This window comes from Nomia melanderi, chromosome 5, assembly GCF_051020985.1.
Source record: "Nomia melanderi isolate GNS246 chromosome 5, iyNomMela1, whole genome shotgun sequence".
NCBI classification, from domain to species: domain Eukaryota; kingdom Metazoa; phylum Arthropoda; class Insecta; order Hymenoptera; family Halictidae; genus Nomia; species Nomia melanderi.
In genome coordinates, this window is record NC_135003.1 from 1,676,021 (window position 1) to 1,698,433 (window position 22,413).

The 22,413-nt window shown below is 30.3% G+C and overlaps 1 protein-coding gene across 1 annotated transcript in view; it reads right to left on the minus strand.

Moving 5' to 3' along the window:
• The window catches only part of LOC116424750 (uncharacterized), a 119,183-nt gene that overhangs the window by 52,381 nt on the left and 44,389 nt on the right, over positions 1-22,413 (minus strand). Inside the window, exon 2 of the mRNA XM_076368040.1 lies at positions 17,105-17,290. Within this exon, the coding sequence (XP_076224155.1) occupies positions 17,105-17,290 (186 nt within the window). The remainder of the gene's footprint in view (positions 1-17,104; positions 17,291-22,413) is intronic.

Consider the following 22,413-nt stretch of genomic DNA (forward strand, 5'->3'; position numbering starts at 1 on the left):
AAGCAACGTTTTTGTTTCTTTAAAACAAACACTTATATTATGTGTTGATAGCAATTCATTAACTTGCTGCATTATTTTCTGAAAATTTACGCTTTTATGAACACATGTGAAGAAATCGAAATTAATAGAGAATTCTTTTTTGTATCGATGTGTTTAGTGAATTGAAAAAAAATGATATCGCATTAAATTGATTTAAATATTGCATTCTACAATTTTTTGACAAAGTAAAATTTCTTTCCATAATCTATTCGTTAATTATAATAGACCATTTTGACCTTTTTCTCTATTGAAGTTTAATAAAGATAAAAAATGATATATTTATAGATTTTTTACAATGAAGAAGAGAATATTAAGAAATACACTTAAAAAACTAATGGATTGGAAACGTGTTTATAGATTAAGCCTTAGTTATGATATTTTTCTATTTCTTAGGCTAAATAATGCTAATTAATTAAAAGAATTAACCTTGGGAACCAAAAGAAATGCATAATTTATTGAAACTATTGAAAGAAACCGAATTAATTAACAAATTATTTCAATAATAAAAAGTGATAATATTCTATTAACATTGAAATGTAATAGCTGTCATTAATATTTTCTGTCATAAAATAGTCGAAGGAGCTCTGAATTCTTAGTGTTTCTTTAAAGAAGTGTATATAATACATAGAAATGTAACGTACAGAAAACTACTTCTTTCTAAGAAAAATTGAATATTGTTCATATTGACTTTTGTAAACTTGCTTTCAAGAAATCAGAGTAATTATTATCGCAAAATAAGTCATTTTGCCTTTATTGCAAGTATATCTTTCGAGTATCTTTTCGTAACGGATTTGTTATATCATGTTGGGTCCCAGAAGCCACGCAATTATTTTAAATTTGTAATTGTATTTTATGAAGATTATTTACAGTTGTTAGATGAAATATAGTTTTACATTAAACATTTGAAAAATGTTAAAATACTCTTCTTAATTATTTATGGGATGTATAATACAAATAAAAGGAGAAAAAAATATTTTCTTTATAATTGTTGAATAATTTGAAAATAAAAGTTTAAGTCATCTACTAATGTAATTTATACTTATAATTAGATAATGTTCTAGGGAAATGTTATGTGTTTAATGCAAATCAATATGGCTATTCGAAGAAGGCTCATTTATTTATCGAACGATTAGTGCGATGAACTTATGAACAGTATTGTATATGTGTGGAATAAAACTTCCTGTCATTCGTTGATCTTATTTACATTGGTCAATATGAAAAGTTAAAGTTTATAGACTAGTGTTACATATTCTTAAGAAGTATATTTACATATAATACATATCGATATTTCAGTGAGATTGTGTAACGTTTTATAGTTCTTAGTAATATGTTTCAATGTGTGTATCAATTACATTGGTACTTGAATTTTTCTCACTGGACATTCGAGTCACCTACAGTGAGATTGTTATGACTAGAAATTATCTTCTTAAGTGACTTAAATTATCTTTTAGTTATCTCCAGAAAGCTTTCCTGTTACTTCAGATAATCATATACCTACTCGAAATAAATACTTTGTTCAGTTTTCTTTCCATTAGAACATTCCCTTGCTACTTTTCTTATAAAATACATGTATCTTTACATGTTGTTCAACATTTTTCAAGTATTTGTACAAATAATCCACATTTTAATAAATCTGTCAGATGTAATTCTAACAGAATAGATGCCAACCTTATAAAAAGTTTCACAATGATTTTTTAAAGACTAAAGTCCTGTTATATTATTGTTTGAACCAACGACAATTGTTTGGACGATATCAAAATAGTCCCGTTAGCAGAAACTGTCTGCCAAGATAGATTTTCATGAAATATCATATTAGGTAGTCGATAATTTCGTCGCGAAACTAATTGCTTTTTTTCTTGTTTACAGATAAAATGTTCGCTGAAACGCTGCCAGACGTTAAGGAAGGAAGACAGGCAGAGCGTATCGGAATATGAGATCAGTCGACATCCGGTTCCACGTTGCTGGGCGCATAGAATGATCTGTCAATGGGAAGTGCGTTATCGCAATACGCGTGGTGTACCATCCTCTCTTTTTAATTATTCTCCCTCTTTCAATGTGTTCTACGCGTGCATTTAATGGGACGACCTAATTTTGAGGAAATGCAATCTTACTCCGTGACAGATAACAGAAAGAAATTGATCGAATAATCGGTACCGGCAATCTGGTTAAAGGAAAAAACAAGAATCCGAAAAGTTAAGAAGTTCTTATAAAAAAAATATACAGGAAACTCGCACGATCATAATCGTCTTATCTTTATGATAAAGATGCCCAGTTTATCTTTAGTTGTACCATTGTATAATTCATTATATTTTTACTAAAATAGTGGTGTAGTTACTAATTGCAGTTTATTTTTTATATTTTTTTATTATTTACGTATATAGATAATAAATATTGTAAATATTAAAGTATTTAATCATTTCAGATTTATTAGAATATTACAGGATAAGAAGCATCTTACATAAGACTTTAAATATTAGATTGGTTTAGTTTATCTTATATTCATTATTGAACATAATATGTTTCACTTTAAAGTTTAGGTATTCCAATGATTTACGTGAATAGTAATAAATTACGAAGTTTATTCTAAATAATATTGAATAAATTAAATACAATGTTTGACAGCAAGAAATTTAAAAATTTATGCAATCTTTTAATATTCATTATTTTGCACGAGTATTCTACAGTATGTATAATAATTTATCAAGAGGGCAGGGGAATATGTTTAATTTGTATTATCGTTTAAAACACGTGTAACTGATTCATTGGTACACATTGGTAATATTTTTTAATATTAACAACAATTACTTGTTAAAGTAAAATGAATGGTTAATGATTGATTTTACCAGCAGTATAATTGTAAACAAGTTGATGGAATTTGAAGTTGACTAAAAATTTTTTACGACGAAGTTGTCGTCAGAAACTGCGAGGTATTAGGTTAAAATGATGTGCACATGATTGTGGAACGGAAACGTTTTCACCCCCGCATTTGGCGATACGGGAGGGCGAGCGAACGCGTAGGACTTTGCTGCGTGTATCCGTTCTATGCTTGTTATCAACTTTCGATGCCCCTTATCGTTCCATGAAATGTACCGGCAAATCAACAATAGGTCGAAAACGAATTGAAAGATTGCTCCGATTTTCGATAAATCTTGTAATTGAGGACGCTGCGACGTTTTTTATAACTTGTTTTATGTAACTTGTACTTTATAGAAGTAATGGTTGAATTTTTCTGTTCAATTTGCCGAATATATTAGACATTTATATATTAATAACTAAATTCTGTAATAAAATATAACTTTCTCGATATACTTTAAACGAGATTTCAATTAGTTTATTTACTTTATGTTTCTTTAAGCAATTCAATATTGAATATCTTTGCTGTTTAGATGTACAGAAATTGAAGTATTTATATTTATAGCCATCTGTAATTTGAATATATAAATTATGGAGTAGAATAATATAGAATAGTAGAACAATAGGTTCATTAATATTAGTTGCAGATTACAATTTATAGATATTCTATTACAATAATCATCAACAATTATTTTATTAATAATTCATTTATAAACTGTTTACGTTTTTACTAGTAATAAATGGCACAAAGAACTCCATCGTAACATTAGTATTTTTTACAAATAAGCTAAAGATATTTATTTTTATGATATATACAAATGTACAAAATACTTTAAAACGTCAATTTTCAAGCATGTGTAATACTGATTTTATGTCACTTATTACTTAATGAAATCCTTCACATAGGCAATACGTTTCATTTTCATTCTTAATTTTATGAACTTATCAATTCATCTCCATATCAAATATTCTTGATTGAGAATAGGAAGGAAATAAAGTAAGCAAATTTTATAAATTATCCTAAGTATAGTAAATTACTTACAATTAGATTAAGTATCCAGATAACATTCTTAGAATATAAAAACGTGACAGACTCTGTTTACTAGAACATATGAACATGTTATTATTAGATTCGAAGAATTGAGTGTAATATAGAGAACAAGGACATGCATTCAGCAAAACCTTGGCACTTCATAGAATACAGATCCAGCAAGGTCTGTGGACCTGGTTACAAGATCACTCTATTCAAATTTCAAATTTCATCTAAATTAACAGGAATAGAAGAAGAATGATTTTTTGAAGAAATTTCTTTCGAGGATTACACATAACAATGAAATAGCCAATTTATTAATTTATATATTTTTATATATAATAATTTTTAATTGCTTAAAAGCTAACATTAACAAACACCAATTTCTTTATTATTAATCTAATTTTCAGGAATCTGAATTGGATATAGATTTCATATACCTATGTATAACATGTATTAGGTTTATACAATAATTTTATATAGACGCGTAAATTATAAAACAATATAGTGGATTTTTATATAAATATAGTATATTTGTATAAAAAGTATCAGATAAAGTAAGAAGATCTGAATAGAGTGTTTTAAAAATATATTTTCCATTTTGCATATTTCATGTATATTATTGTACATATGAAATTTGCTCATATTAAGCATATGTATCGAGGCTGAGCTGATATTTCTACCATGTTTGGAATTTGATTATAAAATAATGGAAGAACAGTTAAATATTTAATAGAAGAACGAAAATGAAATTAACAATACGCACAGAACATTAACTTTAATGTATTGTCTAAAATTACCGAATGTTAAAGACTTGTTAATAACACATAAATAATCGATTTTAATGCATTAGAGGCATCTATTTTTGCCTCACAAAAAAGTCAGTATAGTGTACATGAATATTGCAATAAACAAAAACATTCCTTTTTGGTACACATTTTACATATTTTAACGTTCTATATCTTTATAAACATCCACAGTTTAAATCTTTATACGTATCTTGTTTTATATGTGATATTCTTTCATTTATTTCAAAATAAATCAGTCATGTCTTATTTTAGTTCATAAAGGATGGAGTTTGCGTTATGCCCTTTAACCATATAAGTAACTTTAGTAACTTTAATTCTACTTGCAGCACTGTTTGTGTAGTAAACTAAAGCGTAACTTTAGCATTAACATTTCCTTCTCGTATATTTTAAGTATATAGTTAAGTACTTATCTTAAACACAAACTTAGATATCTGACCCATAAAATTGTAATGATCAAAACGTTGTTCCTAAATTTAAATTTAACATTAGAATTCTTGTTCTGTGAATTCCTGAGAGAATAGAAATTTTGAAAGAAATGTGTTCGCTGAAAATATATTCTTACATCAGTATCTACGAATAAATGGTTTCGCGATATAGGAAAAGTGTGGTAAATCGACTAACCATCAATTTTATTGATGAGAATTGCTTTAAAATCGTATAATTCTACTTTCGCATGTGTCCAATAAGTGCGATAAATCTTTTGTACCGTGCTAATACATTTTAGTGTAATCGGCAGTGGGGTGGTTCAAAGTGCGAATGTCACGAAGGGTTAATGGCACGTAAATTGTGTATCAGAGAAGGATAGCTCCGCGTGGCAGAGAGGCGTATCGTCGGTGAAACGGAGATTTCTTTATCGGCGCTTAGATACCCTACTTCGCTGAAGTGAAACAAAACGGGGATTCCACGTGTTTCTCTTAAGCCTCGTCAACGTTGACGTCTCTTTTACAGCGTGGGTGTGCCTCCTCTGTTTCCTTCGCGTGTTTTCTCTTCCTCCCTTTTCACTTGGCCTTTGATCAGTTTGACAATGTGCACGTGGTTAACCCGGAATTCCGTGTTTACCTTACTTTTAAACACGTAGTTTTAGGAAATTTAATCATTGGTTATATGCTGATCATACGATAGAGAGTGTTTCGAATGTGTGGACTAAAATTAGAATTGTTGGCAGAGTTTATTGAAGAAATAAAATGTTCTAGCTAATGTATGTTTGCGAATGAACCATTTCAAAGATACTTATTGAATTTCAATATGATTTGAATAATGTAGTGTAGAATATTTAATGTCAACGCACTTGATTCGATAACACCATAGATCCTGAAATTCATACAAGTAACTCCGCGCGTGTACATTAGGATAAATTGTCAGCACTGTGGGTAGATACTCGTTAAATATTAGATTTTGTACGGTATGTGTAATCGAAACACTGATTATGAACTGATAATGTAAAAATTAAAATTATTTTTACAGCAGTTCGTTTCTGGACTGTTATATGTAACAGAAATACTCTAAATTCAATGCAAATTTCTGAAATTAATAATAGGAACTTATTTTAATAGACATTTTTTTATAATTTTGATTATTTTTGCATTCGATACTGCAATACGAACAAACGTATACTTCGAATTTCAGTATATTAGAGTATGAATGACTCAATTAAGAAAACGTATCAATTTTAAGTAAAAATATATGAACATTTTATTTATTCTCTTGGAGATCTTAAAGACAATAATTAATACTTCCTAGATAAATAATATCGAGTAGGCTATTAATGTAAATATAAAATTAAGAGTTTTAACGTTATTAAAATACTTCAATCAATGTGGTTCATTGTATTTTGCAGGAAACTTAAAATTTCCAAAGTATATACACTTGTGCAAAAAGTAAGTAGTTAAGTACATCCATTGTGTAATGTAGCTCTCGATACAGTGTAATTTTATCTGGTTGATTCATGAACTAATCTTCACTAATTATAATGTTAATTGTAAATTATATTTGCTAATATAAATAAGATAAAACATTTCCGAAAATACCTTCTTTCTCTAAGAAAAGCTTTCATGAAGGACGAATAGATATTTACATAATAATCGTACTCTTGCAGTTAGTAAGATACATTCAAATAAAGGCAATAAAAAATCTATTAATAAGCGTTAACGGTACACGTTTCTAACGATCTATCGATTTCTCAAATTTCAATCCTTTCTCTCTACTCCTTTTTCTAATGTAAACAGATTTCACATCTCCACACTTTTTTGTTGAGATGTTTAATCTCATTTTGCAATATTCTTCAATAACAAATATTTATTATTGCCTCTAAACGGTGTACAACAGACTAAATACTGAAAGTGTAAGCTTCTGTAAATAAACTATTTCTTACATAAATATGTAAAAATATTCAAACGATTAAAATAATTCAAGATAAAAACTACATGGTATTACATGAAAAACATAAAATAATTTCAATTTTTTATTGAAAAAAACATACTTTCGGAGTCTTCATCTAATTGCAAATTGATGGATTTATTATTCGATACTCGTAAGCTCTCATATTAAACAAATTTTTTGTTAACCTACTAGAATCAATTCAAACATTACGACAACGCAACCATGATTTGCCTTGTACATCAATTATTCGTGCAACGAATAATTCATTAATTATTTACGGTCATCATGTTATACTAGCCGCTTCCTGCAATGAATCCGTGGAGCTTCATTAACAGCGAAATTTGGTACAGATGCATCGAACCAGACGTGGCGAGCAATCTCAGGGCGTCACTAGGACAGGAAAGGTCCGCGTTTCTAGCAGTAATTTGTGCCAATCCCGATAACGAGACAACGACGTAGACGACTTCATCGGTAGGCCGCAAAAAGCCAGTCGCACGTGGGTATTCACGTAATATGTTATATCTGGGTAATCGTTACGTAGATAGGGATCAATGCCAAATGCCAGGAACGTGAGATGCTGTAATTTATCATTAACGCCTACGCCCAGAGCCGGGCCGAATCATTAACCCAAAGCGCAGAGAACTGTGCCATTCCCACTACTCCGACCGTGTGCAATTTTGAAGCGGCGATTTGCTCGCTTCTGCTCGTCGCCAGTGATGCTGATTGTGAGAACGATCATGGATCGATTCGACGCGACGAGCCTTTCGAGTTTCTCGCAATGTGTCAAATTTTCCGCATTTTTAATTCGGTTATTCCGAGTTCAGTTATTTCGTCTCGTTGTGAATTCATTTATTTACTTCAACATGACCTCTGGCTCTTTTTTTAAATATATTTAATCCATTCGCAGTATAATTTGTCAGTACCGATAACTTTAAATATGTTCCAGTTCTTTTTTTTTAGATATTTTTAGTAGTTCTTGCAGTTATATTTTAGACACAAATTTTTTTCTATTAATTCTACGTCGACATAATTTAATTTTTATCGTTTTTTAAGAATTAAAACAAATCAATGTTTGACTGAACATTTAATGGTCTTCATATTTTTAATTGTTGGAAGGACTGTGACGGTTTCCTTTCTCTGAGAAATATTGTTTCGGTTTTTTTATTTTTACATTACAAAACTCGTGGATCTTTTAACGCAAAAGTCAGTATTTCTAAATGTTTTCAATCGCTGATATGAATCATTGCAAAGCACTAAGAAAGTTTGCATTTTAAAATGTATCTTGGTTGATCATTACTTAATGAATTAATTGTAACTAATGCTATTGCATATTTTAAAGAAAAGGAACTAAAATATTGGGAACATAAGCAAAAACAAATAACAAATTATTTTCAAACACTTATTTTCAAGAATATGCACTTAAATATGTATGCAAAAATTTGTGACACTGAAGTAACAAACGAATACTCTCTATGCTACGCAAAGGAATGGTGGTGATGGCAATATGTGTTCACTGAGAATACATATTTGAACAAATTTAGCTTACGCAAGAAAAGGACAAACGTGTCTATTCATTGTGTGAATTTTATATATTACACGAACAAACAGCTTCATGCGGCGAAGGAAAGAAACCTTCATATTCTAATAATTTTAATGAAATTCCATTTATTGACTACAAAAATATTATTTATATTTTTAAAATTTAAATATACTTTTTCTCGTGATTTTATGAAATATATTCTTTAAATAAAATACAAATTCTATTTACTTCCATACTTCAAATAAAATTATGAGAGAGTGGTACTTTGATAATAATAATTTTTAATTAGTTGTATTACTTTTTTTCTACCAATTATTACACAATTAAATGAATTTAATATTAACAAAATTTGAAGTAAAAGGAGTCAATGTGAATCATTAATATCCGTACCACCATGTGTTTATTTGCAGTTATTTCAACATTTGATAACCCTACCATGAAATATAGTATCAGGTTTCCAAGAACAATTGTAATTTTAGTTTGATACTCAAGTTTCAATGAAATCAATTTTGTTTACCGTTAATTATGGTTTAATTTTTAAAAAGAAAAGTCATAGAAAGAAGAACGTAGACATATCAGAAAACAAATATTAAACTGTAATAAAAATTATTTAGAAAATAACAGTCGTTCTTCAAGTCTTGTTAATAGTTTCGTTCAACTTCTAGATTAATAAATATTTTCCTTTCGTAAGTTCATTGTATTTCGTGAATGTTTCTTTGTGTTACAATAGTATGTTTGCTAAAAACTTTAAATAGAAGTTACAGATAAGTAATGAATAATGTTGTTTTCATTTACTTACTTTATATTTTAGTGTGACTGCATAACGTAAAAGCACAAGGAAAGAGTTACTTTAAAAAGAAAGTATTTCAATCAAATTATGAAGATATCAGTGATTGAAAGTTAAAATCTCTTACAATTTCTTACATTAAAACTTTATTTTCCAATCAACATTAGCTGTGAAATGATCTAGCAAATGCTAATACGTTTTTCTAACGTTTCTATCAAGTTTATAAAAAGATTTCTCAGAATCACACTGCATGTATTGGCGACTCTATAACAGTATTAATTATCGAGTTAGTACTTATTAAATCATCTCATTTCTCGAGTTCCAGGTAACATGGGAATGTCTCGCCAACCGCAATGAATTTACAATGAAGTATAACAATTCCAATGTCTCATAAAACCATCTGATTATTCTGAATCCGCGTACGTAACTATATCAAAATAGCTTCGATTTAAGATCGAGCGTAGGAGGACTTGCGTGAACTCGTACGTCCAAACTCTCCAGAATCGTGGGTGAAACGCGCACTAGCGGAATGAGAAGAACAACAATACAAATGTAAATTGTTAGCCAGTCGATTGTGTCCAATTCCCTAAAAAATACAGAATCCTTGTCCGGTTGTTTACAAATGTCATTGAATTTGTAGTCAATACGAAGGCTATGAATCTTTGAACACTATAAGAAACATTGATCACAAAGTCACGAACACGTCCATCAATTGAAGTAATATAAATTGTAACTGACAGTTGCGTGTTATAGTAAACAATATAAAAATAATGTCTTGAAACCATTCGACATTTATCGTCTTCGACAAGTACACAAAATTTTAATTACATTGCTATTTACAGATATAGCAACGTATCGACTTTAAACGTCATTTTAAATGTAACAAGTTTGTTTTATATAATTACTCGAATAATATTCGAAATTTCTACAAACCGATTTACAGTCTGTTATCTATTTAACTGTAACATAGCCAATAATTCACTAATAGTGTTAAGTGATATACGTCTAGAAAGAAATTGAATGAATATTTATGAAAGAAATGTTGCGGGACAAAAATGAATGGCATAACATTTTGCAAATATCCACAGTCATAGTTTTTTCATGAAACTGCTATAATACATGTGTATTCGACGGTTACACTATTTTAAAAAATTGAAATCTATTTTTCTTTCTGCATGAGTTGAATCATATAAATCAAAATACTTGAAAAAAGTATGGTTGTAAAATGATCATTTCGCAAAATATTTGAACAAAATATCATTATATTGAAGGAAATGTTCGACACTTCATTAAGAAGCTACGTATTATGCAAATACTTCTAATGTTGCTTCTCTGTTGCTTTAGCAAACAGTTTTTATAACGGTTCACCTGATTTGAATCATATGTCATTTCTTTCTGCAGGATTTCTTGAAGAATAAACTATATTCACGCTTCTTGAATTTTGTGGAAGACATAAAAGTACAACTACCAGCAGCTTGCAAAATGATAATAAAAGATGAACTTAATGCCATTTTGAAAACTATTAAAAAACGTTGTATTAAATGTCTGGAGTATGATGAACAAACCTTTGAGCACTTTTTCTAATGAAGATATTTTTTCAAAATAACTCGTGAAATAATCGTTTGTCGACCATGTTACACCATTACTTTTTTACGCAGAATGAAGGAAAAATTCGACTCATTAAACGAAAGAGGTCGGTTTCAATTTTAAAAAATAGTGCAACTTCCGAATGTACGTGCACTATTGCACGTACGAAAGTTTGTCACCGTGAATAAATGCAGAACGTTATTCCATTCATTTTTGTCCTACAACGTTCTGTTCTAACGTTAAACAAAAAAAGGTATGCCTTGTAACGGTTGCGTGATTCACCCTGTATAAAATTATTGAAAATTTCCAGTTATCGTTACTTATTAAAAAAGGCAATGCTGTTAGTAAGTGATACATAAACCGAAAAATCTTTTTCCATCTTAGCAATGTACATATTCTGAATCAGTACATAATGTTAAAGAACTGGTTAGCAGTTTTCAAAATCATATTTTAACTTGTAGACAAACAAGCTCACGAATAAACTGATTTAAATCAAATTGGCTTAAAAACTTCTGGAACTAGTTTAGTATGAATAACTTTATCATAATCGTTAATTTGAATAAACATTATCCGTTCTACAAAAAAGTTGGGCATCAAGTAGAGGTTTTATTGGAGTGCAGCAGATCCTTTTAACTCTCGTGTACAGTTCAGATCAAGTCGGTACCATCATTCATCATCACTGTGGCATGTTTTAAAACCGAGGGAAAAAAAAGGTTGGGGCTTGAAGAAAATCGGTTACATGTACTGGCAACGCCGCAGCGGTCTCAAAAGGTCGCTCGATGCAGCGGTACCAGAAAGAGCCATGACGTCATCTCCGCGACTCGTTTGGACCCCGCCGGCGACCTGATATAAAGATGCAATCCGTAAGTGTCGTGGAAAAAGAGAAATGAAAAAAACGCCCTCGTAAACTCTTATCTGGTCGCGAACTGATAGACGTTCATTAAGGGAGTTGACCGCGCAGTCGTCAAGCGGCGAGCTCTTAACATCATTTCGCATCGTTTCGATAAAGTTTCTTATCACCTCGTTACTGCATCCTCTCTTCTCCTGGTAACCTCGTTTAGCTTTTATGTAATCTTATTTTATGTAATCGCATTTGGAAGTGTTGCATTTTAACTGGCGAGATAGCTCTGTGTTTCCAGCGTGTTCCGGCGAGAATTTTTTCGCTGTTGTGCGGTCCCGTGCCATTCGAACGATTTCAAAGCGAAACATGTTGCGTTTGTGTAATTACACGCCCTTCGAGTGGTTTCCAACGCACTAACACGTATTATTGTTGCATCGTATTATATTTTAATACCAATCACTTTGCTGTAATTCGTAACGATTTACTATGACACATTTAGTAGTTACTGTAACGAGTTTTTTCAGTTTCACTAAACTTATTTACAAGTAGAAGTTACATGAAGTGTATTTTTAACACTAAAACCACCGGACGGGTCAAACTGACACACTTCAGAATTTTTATTTTGCAAGTATTTAAATTATGAAGCCGTTTTTGTTAATGACTTTAAATTAGATTTGTGTATTTGTATAGGTATAAGACTAGAAGGCCTTTCGAATCTCAAGATACGTATTGTTCTAATGTTTATAAAAATTGAAATAAGCCACTTCAATTGTTCGGTAGTTTTAATGTTAATCAAGAAAATGATTAAATGTTAGAAAAATTGAGAAATGGCAAAGAATTCGTATCTCAGCGTTTTTAGTCATTTACACTCTGATTCTAGTCATGTTTAAGGTCAGTTCTGGTCTTTAAATATTTCATATTTTGAATGTCATAAATTAGTAATACGGAGCACTGTAAATGATTTTAATAATATAACATGAAAGACGATACGTTCCACTTTATGGAAAAAAACACCGTGTCACATAATTGTATTGTATTATAACATGTTTCTTACATACAAGTTTCTAATATATTTTACTTAAACGTATCTTACATAATGCAATATTTAAGTTTTCTTTCCACATTTTTCGCTCTATCTCTTTTTATTGTATTTCTCTAATAACTTTGTTCTCCTCCGCTTCCTCAATTTAATTTGTTTTGCTGCTTCATTTCTTGTATATTTTTCTTCTTTTTTTTCGACTGTTTTCCATCTTTTCTTCCTTTTTCTTTAACTTTTCCTCTATGTCTGGCTTTTAAAATACTCAATTTCAAACTGTAATGATGTGACTGCAATATCTCCAACAAATATGACGGTAAAATAATAGATAAGACACTTACATCTGATGCGATATAAGTTACTAAAATAATTGTGTATCTTGGGAAATAATTTAAATAAAGATGTAGTGAGTAAAAATGAAAAACAGAAAAAACTACCTATTCTTTGTAGCCGTATAAAAAATATGCCCAACACAATTAATTCAATCACATGAACAACAAAATCGTTTGCTCAACGAAGTTCCCTTGATTCCTGTGAGTTTTAGCTAATTCAAATATATCAGATCCACGTTTATAAATTATTAAATAGCGTTTCAGTTTAACACTAAAACTACCAAACGGGTCAAATGACCCATGCCTGATGTCTTCTTTTTGCAATTAGAAAGGTAACAAATGTTTCTTTGAGATATTATTAAAGAAATTCACTTAGCACCACGCAAATTGAATTGTAAATCAATTAAAGTCTGAACAGATGCACTCATGGAGTTTCTATAGCGAAATTTTAAAAAGTCAATTGAACTGCCCGGTAGTTTTAGTGTTAACATGGTTGGGAAGAAGCAAATCATTTGATAAAGTAATCAGAGTTATTCATCGAAGATCATCATTCCCGTGTCGCGTCGCGTCACGTCACGTCACCTCGCATCAGCGAAGGGCTGGAACGAGTTACGAAAGAACGGATTCGCGGTAGTTCGGCGCGAGAACGCTGAATGCGGGCGGGCTTCGTGGGAGTCCGTTGGTAATTCTCTCTCGTCCGGACTTCTCTTCATCTTCCTCCGCATTTGGAAACGTTCTGCTTCTGACCGGTGACGCCATGGCACTGTTTTTTCAATTTGTTCTTTTTTTCGATTCTTGTATACGTTATCGTTGGGTAATTGCATCGAGGAGACGAAGAAAAAGAACACGAATCTGATGCCCTCATTAGCTGTTCGAATGCACCACGTCGAGATCGCGTCATACCAAGCCGACTGGTTTCGTTTGATTAAATCCAGAATTAGACTTGTCGTACTTTTGATTAAATAATACAGATCTCTTATATTTTAACTATATAATTATGGTACTTACTGAATAACGTAATACCATTGCTCTTCCAAGCATTTGTCTTAATAAATTTTATAGATACGAATGCTAAATGTATATAGGGTAGCCCAAATAAAGTATTTGACATTTTTTGCCAAAATTGCAGTAGGTAACGATTTAAAGTTTTTAATTAATTCTATTGCATTTACCGGTTTCTTTTACCGTATCTCATTTCCATTTTCTAGAATCATTGCATTTGTTCAGCTTCCTTCAATTTAGTCGCGTTTTTATTTTTGCAGAGACATTTCTGAGCGTGGGAAGAGTACGAGAAAATATGTATTAATTTATGTGAAGGTTGTAACAGAATTAAATGCCGCGTGCAACACATTTTTCCAGAATTACTGCCAATAAAGAGATGAAAGAAGTATTCTTCTTTTTTTATTTGGAATGGAGTATTTTTTTATTCGGCATAGCTAAAGAGTTATGATGATGAATATTTTTGTCAAGAAGAATTTCACTGAGATATGAAAAATATATATAATATTAATCCAACTTTTAAGCGCTTGTTAAGTTCTTCAAAAACAGTATATCGAACATTTAATAAGACTAATGTAGTAACCGATACACAGATAATACGTAATTCCTATTTTCATAACTTGCCTTATTATAGAAGGATAAACTCATAAAAAGAAATATACCGGGGATAAATCTGAAGATCGAAGTAGCTATAAAACGAAACCGTCACGTTCAATCTATTTATTCTCCAATTTCCTTTCTAATATCTTACGTATATTAGCAGTAAAGTGTATCAGGGTGTTAACATGGTGAAACCATTTCTTTTCATGAGCAGTGGAATATTTTCCAAATCATTTTCCTATTACAAAGTATGTAACTAGAAAACTCTGCTTGTAAACAGACACGAGAAAAGATATGTGTGTGTGATTTCCACTTATTTTTAAAAGCACTTTAAATTAAATTAGCCTACCCCATAAATGTATTTCGAATTACATTGAATTTTACGTCATGACTCTTAATTATGCAGGATAAAAATAAATACTTCAAGCAGATGTCGTTTAGTTCAATAAAAGTTATCTAAATGAAACAATGCATAGTTTATTGTATTTTAAAGGTAAGTATACCAAATGATCAGCTTTCTTGACGCCTTTAATTAAAATGAATGAAGTTAGCATCGACAGTGATTTTGAGGAAAATAATTTACAGCATTTTAATTAATCCATTCTGTACAAAGGCCTTTGAACAAAAATTTAGAAATTCTTTTCGTACTGTTCCTTCTGTGTAATCTTTCCTACCCTATCTGTGGACTCGGCAATTTTGTTTAATATTTAATATTTTATTGAATGTATTTCAACGCTACCACGAGTCTTAATTCAGTTGTGCACGATAGAAATGTAAGTGTTAAAAAAGAAATATCCGTACATTAATTACAACTTTGCCTTATTTTTCTTAAATAGAAAAGCATTTTTAAATATGTAAAAATGCGACTCGATTGAGAAAGATTAAATAAATGTAATTGAAGAACGTAATAGCAATATTTCTCGCAATATTTATAAAATAATATTTTTATCAATAACAATTGTAATATCATGTCAAAATGTTTAAAGCTTTCATTTTGCATAATGAATATATTATTGAATATATTATTCAATATATTATTCAATATATTATATAAAAATCTTCAATTATATATTATTGTATTAGTCCATTTTTATTATCAAACAATAGCCATCTTCTATATTTAAAGTAAATACTGTTATGGCGTTATTTTGCTTCGTTGTTCTAATATAGACAGCAATTTTAAACATGAAATTTACGAGGAGACATAAAGCTACAAAGGTTTTATGTGATCACAACTAAGATGACTCTAAAGTATGAAATCAGTTAAAACACAGCTGCCATGGTGCGATTTGCGTAACTTCGTTAAATTTTACTTTTTATTACTACACCCACGATGTTGAGCTGGAGTCACAGCAATAAAAGAAATTCATCTGTGTTTTCCATCAACGATTTGATGGTGCAATTACGTCACTATCTAAACATTTTTACTGTATTCGTGTCATCATACAGCTTTTTCCGTGATGGCAACATTACTATTTGGTTTCTTGATTAAAAAAAACGTGTGACTGAATAATCGTAAAATTTTTATTAGATATTATAATCTTAAACATATGTGCAATTGGGAACTAAATTTAATTTTATATTTTAATACTAATGTTTATTTTCATTGGAAATTCTCTTCTCATCAGATATTTTTAAGATATACATGAATTGTTGATTAAAATAAATTAATAATTAGTTAATTAATTTTCTCCAATTCCAATCACATTTGTTTTAAACACTTTAATTTTTACGTTATTATTAAAAAATAAAGGAGTTTGGAGAATTAAAAATACAATGAAGGTAACTTTTCCTTTTTATACGCACACTTTTAAATTTCAACTATAAGGGTACTCTAATGTACATAATCTCATGGAACATTCAAATTCAGTATAAATAAATAGAACATATTTACTAATATATCTATATAAAAATAGTAAATATGTGATCGATCATAAGCACTTTTACCGAGGATTTGAATTGAATTTATTTTTGCAATTATTAAATTAATTCATATATAATATTTTCTGTGAACATAGAAAAATGGCTGTGTAACGATTGACTACGAATTTTTATCGAATTAAATAAATTTGATAAGAATTAGTAGTTATAGTAGCGTATAAATATATATGTAATAGAATAACATCAATTGTAAACTATTTTATGTCAATATAAGTAATGTAGAGAAAGGAAATTGGAATTTACTAATAATTGAACTTAATAATTAAAACGACAGAGAGACGATTGCCCTCACGTTTAATAAATTAATGTTACATGGAAATGGTCGACTTACCCTGTAGCCCTTTTCTCCGGTACCGCCATATTCTCCGCCAGCACCTTTCTCACCCGTTGGTCCTGGGGGTCCGTCAGGTCCAATGTCTCCCGGAAGCCCTTCCGGTCCCTGTGGTCCAGAGATTCCCGGAAAGCCCGGCATACCTTTTATTCCCGTGCAATTGCATCTGTACGAGTCTCTGCAGATCTAAAACAAATAAACGGAACACATAGATTAAAAAATGTTTATCGGTTCTTTTGAAATTTATTTCACATCATTCACCATTCCAGTGGATATTACTTTTATATTTTATTTTGTTTAAATGCATGCACATTTTTACGTAATATATAGTATATCTCCATTCGATAAAACAAATAAATTATTCTCATACTTTCAATTATCGTAATTAAATTGACGGAAGACTAATAGGTAATACTGTTAGGTCTTCTAAGAAAGAGGACGAGGTGTCTTTCAGTTTTTAAATTTGCTTAAACTACGAATGTATAAATTCTTCCGGGTATTTTTAGATAATGTAATCTTCTATGTGAAAAATGACAGCTTGCGTTCATGAAATGAACTAATTAAAATGTAATGGTGAACTCTCACATACGGTTTGGTCCGTCAGATTTCAAAATCTTTTACAATATGCATGATTCTAAAGTGAATATCTAGACGCGTATCATAGAAAATTTCATAATTTTGTAACTCTGTTATTTTAGTCATAAAGAGTACCTACTTAGGTAGAATAAATTTAATTAAAATGAATTTTCTTTAATTAATCTAATAATAACAATATACATTCGCATGTGTACATGTTCTGTTAACATACTTATACATTGCGAAATAATTTTGATGAGTTTTCCATCTGGCATGGAACTGTAAGTGGGTATTGTCTTACGTAAATCAATATAATTTATGTGAATAGCAATTTATGATATAGCAATATATTACTAGATATTGCTTGTTTCGCCACTTCATTAACGGAGACCACCAAAACAGACTTTAAATTTAATAATTTGATAATACTGTCTACATAAGAAAAAAATTGATTGATAACTATTGTATTCTTCGTATGGGCTAAAATCTCCTCTAAATCTACACTACGACATGAACAAAAAATAGGTTTGCATTCTGGATACATTATTCTATTTCTTTAGAGCATTACATCATTTTATGAATTTTTGAGTTTCTTAACTTCCTTTGCGAGAATCGAATACGTAAGGTTTCTACGTAATTATTTAATATACAGGAAATTCATCAGAATATGTTTCTTGTAACAGTCTTCTTACAAATGAACATGTAATAACATTGTCGGAAATATTGAAGATAAAGATGAATTGTTTATGTTATTGGGATAAAACATTAGGATAAAAGGATTGTCACTCCAACAAATTTAATGTGACTGCGAATTTATAAAACAAACAAGTTTATCCTTTTCACAGTCAACTAAAAGGGGAGAATACTCGAAGCAACACATAGAATAAACGCTTTAGTCCACTTTATTTTACTAGTACGACATACGCACTAACCTTTTTGGACGAATAAACAAAAATATTTCAAAAGATTTCAGCTTATCCTTGTAATATACGAACTAACACGTTGAATGCCATGATGGTCGCCGGCGACCCTCAACCAAATCGAATTAGTATAGTTCATTCAAATAAACAATGATTATTTGAAAATATTTCTATATTATAAATAATGCTTCCTAATGCTGCGAAATTCAGTTTGATGAATATACAATAATAATCGTGCAATTCAATCAAATGTTTAATAATAATTTTTTTCCATTTTGTGTATTTTGCTTTATGAAATCGTGCGACATTCAACTTGTTAAACATATCAGTAGAATTTGGCTTGGACGTACGACGTATGGACTAAATACTGAAAAGGTTAATGAACAAGATCAAGTATAAAAGTTGCTGCTAATAATCACAAATAATCGATACGGCATAGACTCACAAGAAAAGAAAAATCGAAGTGCGAACTAGAGTATCCAAAATTACTCTAACATTTAAGTTATACTAAGAATTTTTGTTATCCCGTTATAAGTTTCGGAAGTAAGGGTGTTAATCTATGAATGTATTACGTCATTGTATTTCGATGGACGTTAGCTATTTGAATAATACGAAAGCTGAGACAGAATGAGAATCGCGTGTATATCTTCACGTGTGTCCCGCAGGATGAAAGTTGTTCTGCTTATGTCAACGAGACTCGAAGAGCGACCAGCGTCCAGCTTTTCGAGGAAACCCCGTCGTCGTGTGCACACACGAGACGTGGTCTCTTTCTTTTTAGTTCTTTCATCCTTCTTCGACATGATATCTCTCGTTCAGGCGTCTTTTCCATACGTGATTCGAATACATTACAAAATATTTCTCGTACTAAAAAGTGGAGCAGCTCCGTTTATGTCCCGTGGGGTTATTCGCGTTGGTTATTCAGGTGTTCCTCTGTTTATTGTGAGTCGAATTCACAGATTTAGGGCGTTAACCTTAGCAGCGTTTTAGAACATTCCGTGCCGATGTTTCATTTACTTGATGTCTCATTGAAATTAGTAACTTCCTTTAGTTTAAAGTTCGATACCCTAAAGTCTTTTTATTCTTTTGTAATTAAGAATTAGAATGAAATGGGTGTTAATTATTGAAATTGAAATGCATGAAGGATTTTGGGTATGAAGATACATTAATAATCAAAAGTATTTCATTATTTACTCGACGTTCATTGAATAAATTGTCTCTCCAATTATAAACATTTATAGCAAGTATAAAATCGTTTCATAAAATCGTGGGAACTTGTTTAATTAAATAAAAAGTGAGATGGTAAAAGCTGCTATAGTAATCTTCTTCTATCTCATAGACTCTAACGAAATGTAGGTCACATAATGTACTAATACACAAATCGATCTTAAAGTCTATATGGTAATAACACTATTATATTATATCATATTATTCTGCACATAATACATTTTTAAACATTTATTTGTTTATATGTTCATATTGAAAATTTCTTTCAAGGTGACAGTACACACGGTATCTTATTTTACTTGTATTCGGGTAATTATCGACAGAAAATGTTGAGATTTGATTCTCTTGCAAGCCAAGACAGAAATAAAAAAAGTTATATTCTACACTCTTCACTTACTTCACGTGTAGAACAACCTTTGTTGACTTTACGATTCATATTTGGTCAGGGGTTAGCCAATTGCACGTATGCGCGACAAATATTCACGTTTGATTTTCTCAAAAACGAGGTTCCAAATAAGAAATTGATATTCCCTATTTTTTATTTATTTTCATCATTATCTTTTGGTTAACACCACTGAGTTATAAGAAACACTCTCTTTTATACTATTTATTTCTGTCAATCCTAGTTAGTCTTTTTATTATTGTTTTATACAAAATAATTTTACTTTAAACTTTAAATGGCTTATTTTTCCATGAATTTAACGTAGAAGTTACACGAGGTCTAAAAATATTCGAGAGGAAGCAGTTACGGTTACATCATCGCGAAACAACATTAAAATCTGTTTTTTCTTTCTTTATGACCGTTTCAGTAGGAGGGTGATGTAGAATCATTTAAGACGGCTCGCTAAAATATTTGCGATGGAGTTCCTCAACTAAACGTTTATGAAACCGGTTCACGGGACGTTCCTTTTTAAACAGAAGCCCGGTAATTCCAGAAGAATCGTTTCACATTTTAACAACAAGGATTCATGTAAGCGAAGAAAAAGTGAATCTGCACTTCTGCATCCGCCCACGATCGAGGATTACGCAGAATCAAGGTCATTCTTGCATTAATGCATCAGTTTAGTGCCTCCTACGCGATTGGTTGTGACAAGTCACCTTGTTTCCAATCACGTGTCAAGGTATCCTCGTCACTTTGGAATTTTACAAAGCCACGGAGATCCGCAGGATATTTCGAATCCTCGTATATTCGCTTCAATAACTTCTGAAATTGATTCGATTTGACCTGCGTATATTAATGGAGGAGTGAAGACCAATGTTCTGTGATTCGTTAGAAAAAAAAACTGATTTTCTTGCGAGGATAATTCTTTAAAGAATACTTTTAATTCTTTATAAACCACTATTATGTTCATGGATGTAGAATCGTCATTATAGCTATGATTAAAAAATTACGCAGCGATACTAATTTATTTACTGTTATGTTAGGAGTTTTATAAATAATAACAATAACTAAAGCATTAGTTAGATTTCAGTGTACAGATTCAATTGCTTTAAAGCTTCCTACAACTTTTGTTACAAAGAAGAGTCGATTTCCATTTAACAAACTAAAGGTAAATGGAAATTTCGAATTTAATTCAAATTGGTTTAATGATCTGAGCTTTCAAATTTCGAAAAATACAATTAATAAGAAGTAATTGCATAACGCATTATGAAGATGTCTTTAAATCATGTCTACGTATGACAGTCGCCTAATTTTCGACAAAATCATTACTTACAGGATTAAATCTATTGATGCAGTTCACTAACTTTTATTAACTTTTTATACATTTCTAGAAGAATATAAAGCTTATGTTACGCTATTTTATTTAGCTAAAATTGAGAAGATATTTTAACTTTAACCTATAGATATAGTGTTAGTATTGGGAAGAAGTACTAACTGGTTATTCATTGGTATAATTATGGATTAACAAATACTGCACTTGTTTCAAATAGAACATTACTTGCGTTGTTTGCAATAGCATGTAAAATTAAATATTATATATCTATATTAGAAAAATAAACATTAATTTTTATATTGTGTGTACACAAAATTGTACAAATATTTATAATAGAATTTATTGTTTAAAGAAAGTAAAACATTTATTTTCTCTACGAATTAATAGTAAATAAACTTTTCAGGTGACTAATATTTAATTCCCTTCTTCTTACATGGGCAAAATAATAAAATTTATATTGAAACATAATTTAATGGTATCTATTTTAGTATTTATTTTACAGTATTTTATACTGTATAATCTGTATAATTAATATTAATACCAACAGTTTATGTGATGCAATAAAGTTAGTTTTTTGTTCTAAATTGTCAATTTTAATTCAATTTCATTTACTAAACATCTCTCTTAACATAAAAACTAATTATTGTTTTTATTTCCTCTTTCACTTTATATGTCCATTAATCAATAAATCAAATTCCTCTGTGATTCCAGTTTACAGTAAATATTGTAAAAAGCAGAACTTCGCACAAATATTCACGGTTTACATGTTACTCATTCCAAATACTTTTGTTGGCCTTATATCCGAGGGTTTTCATTTTCGCTTGTTGACCTCGACTGAGAACGATCTTCCAAATATGTAATGGTCGCGATGCCT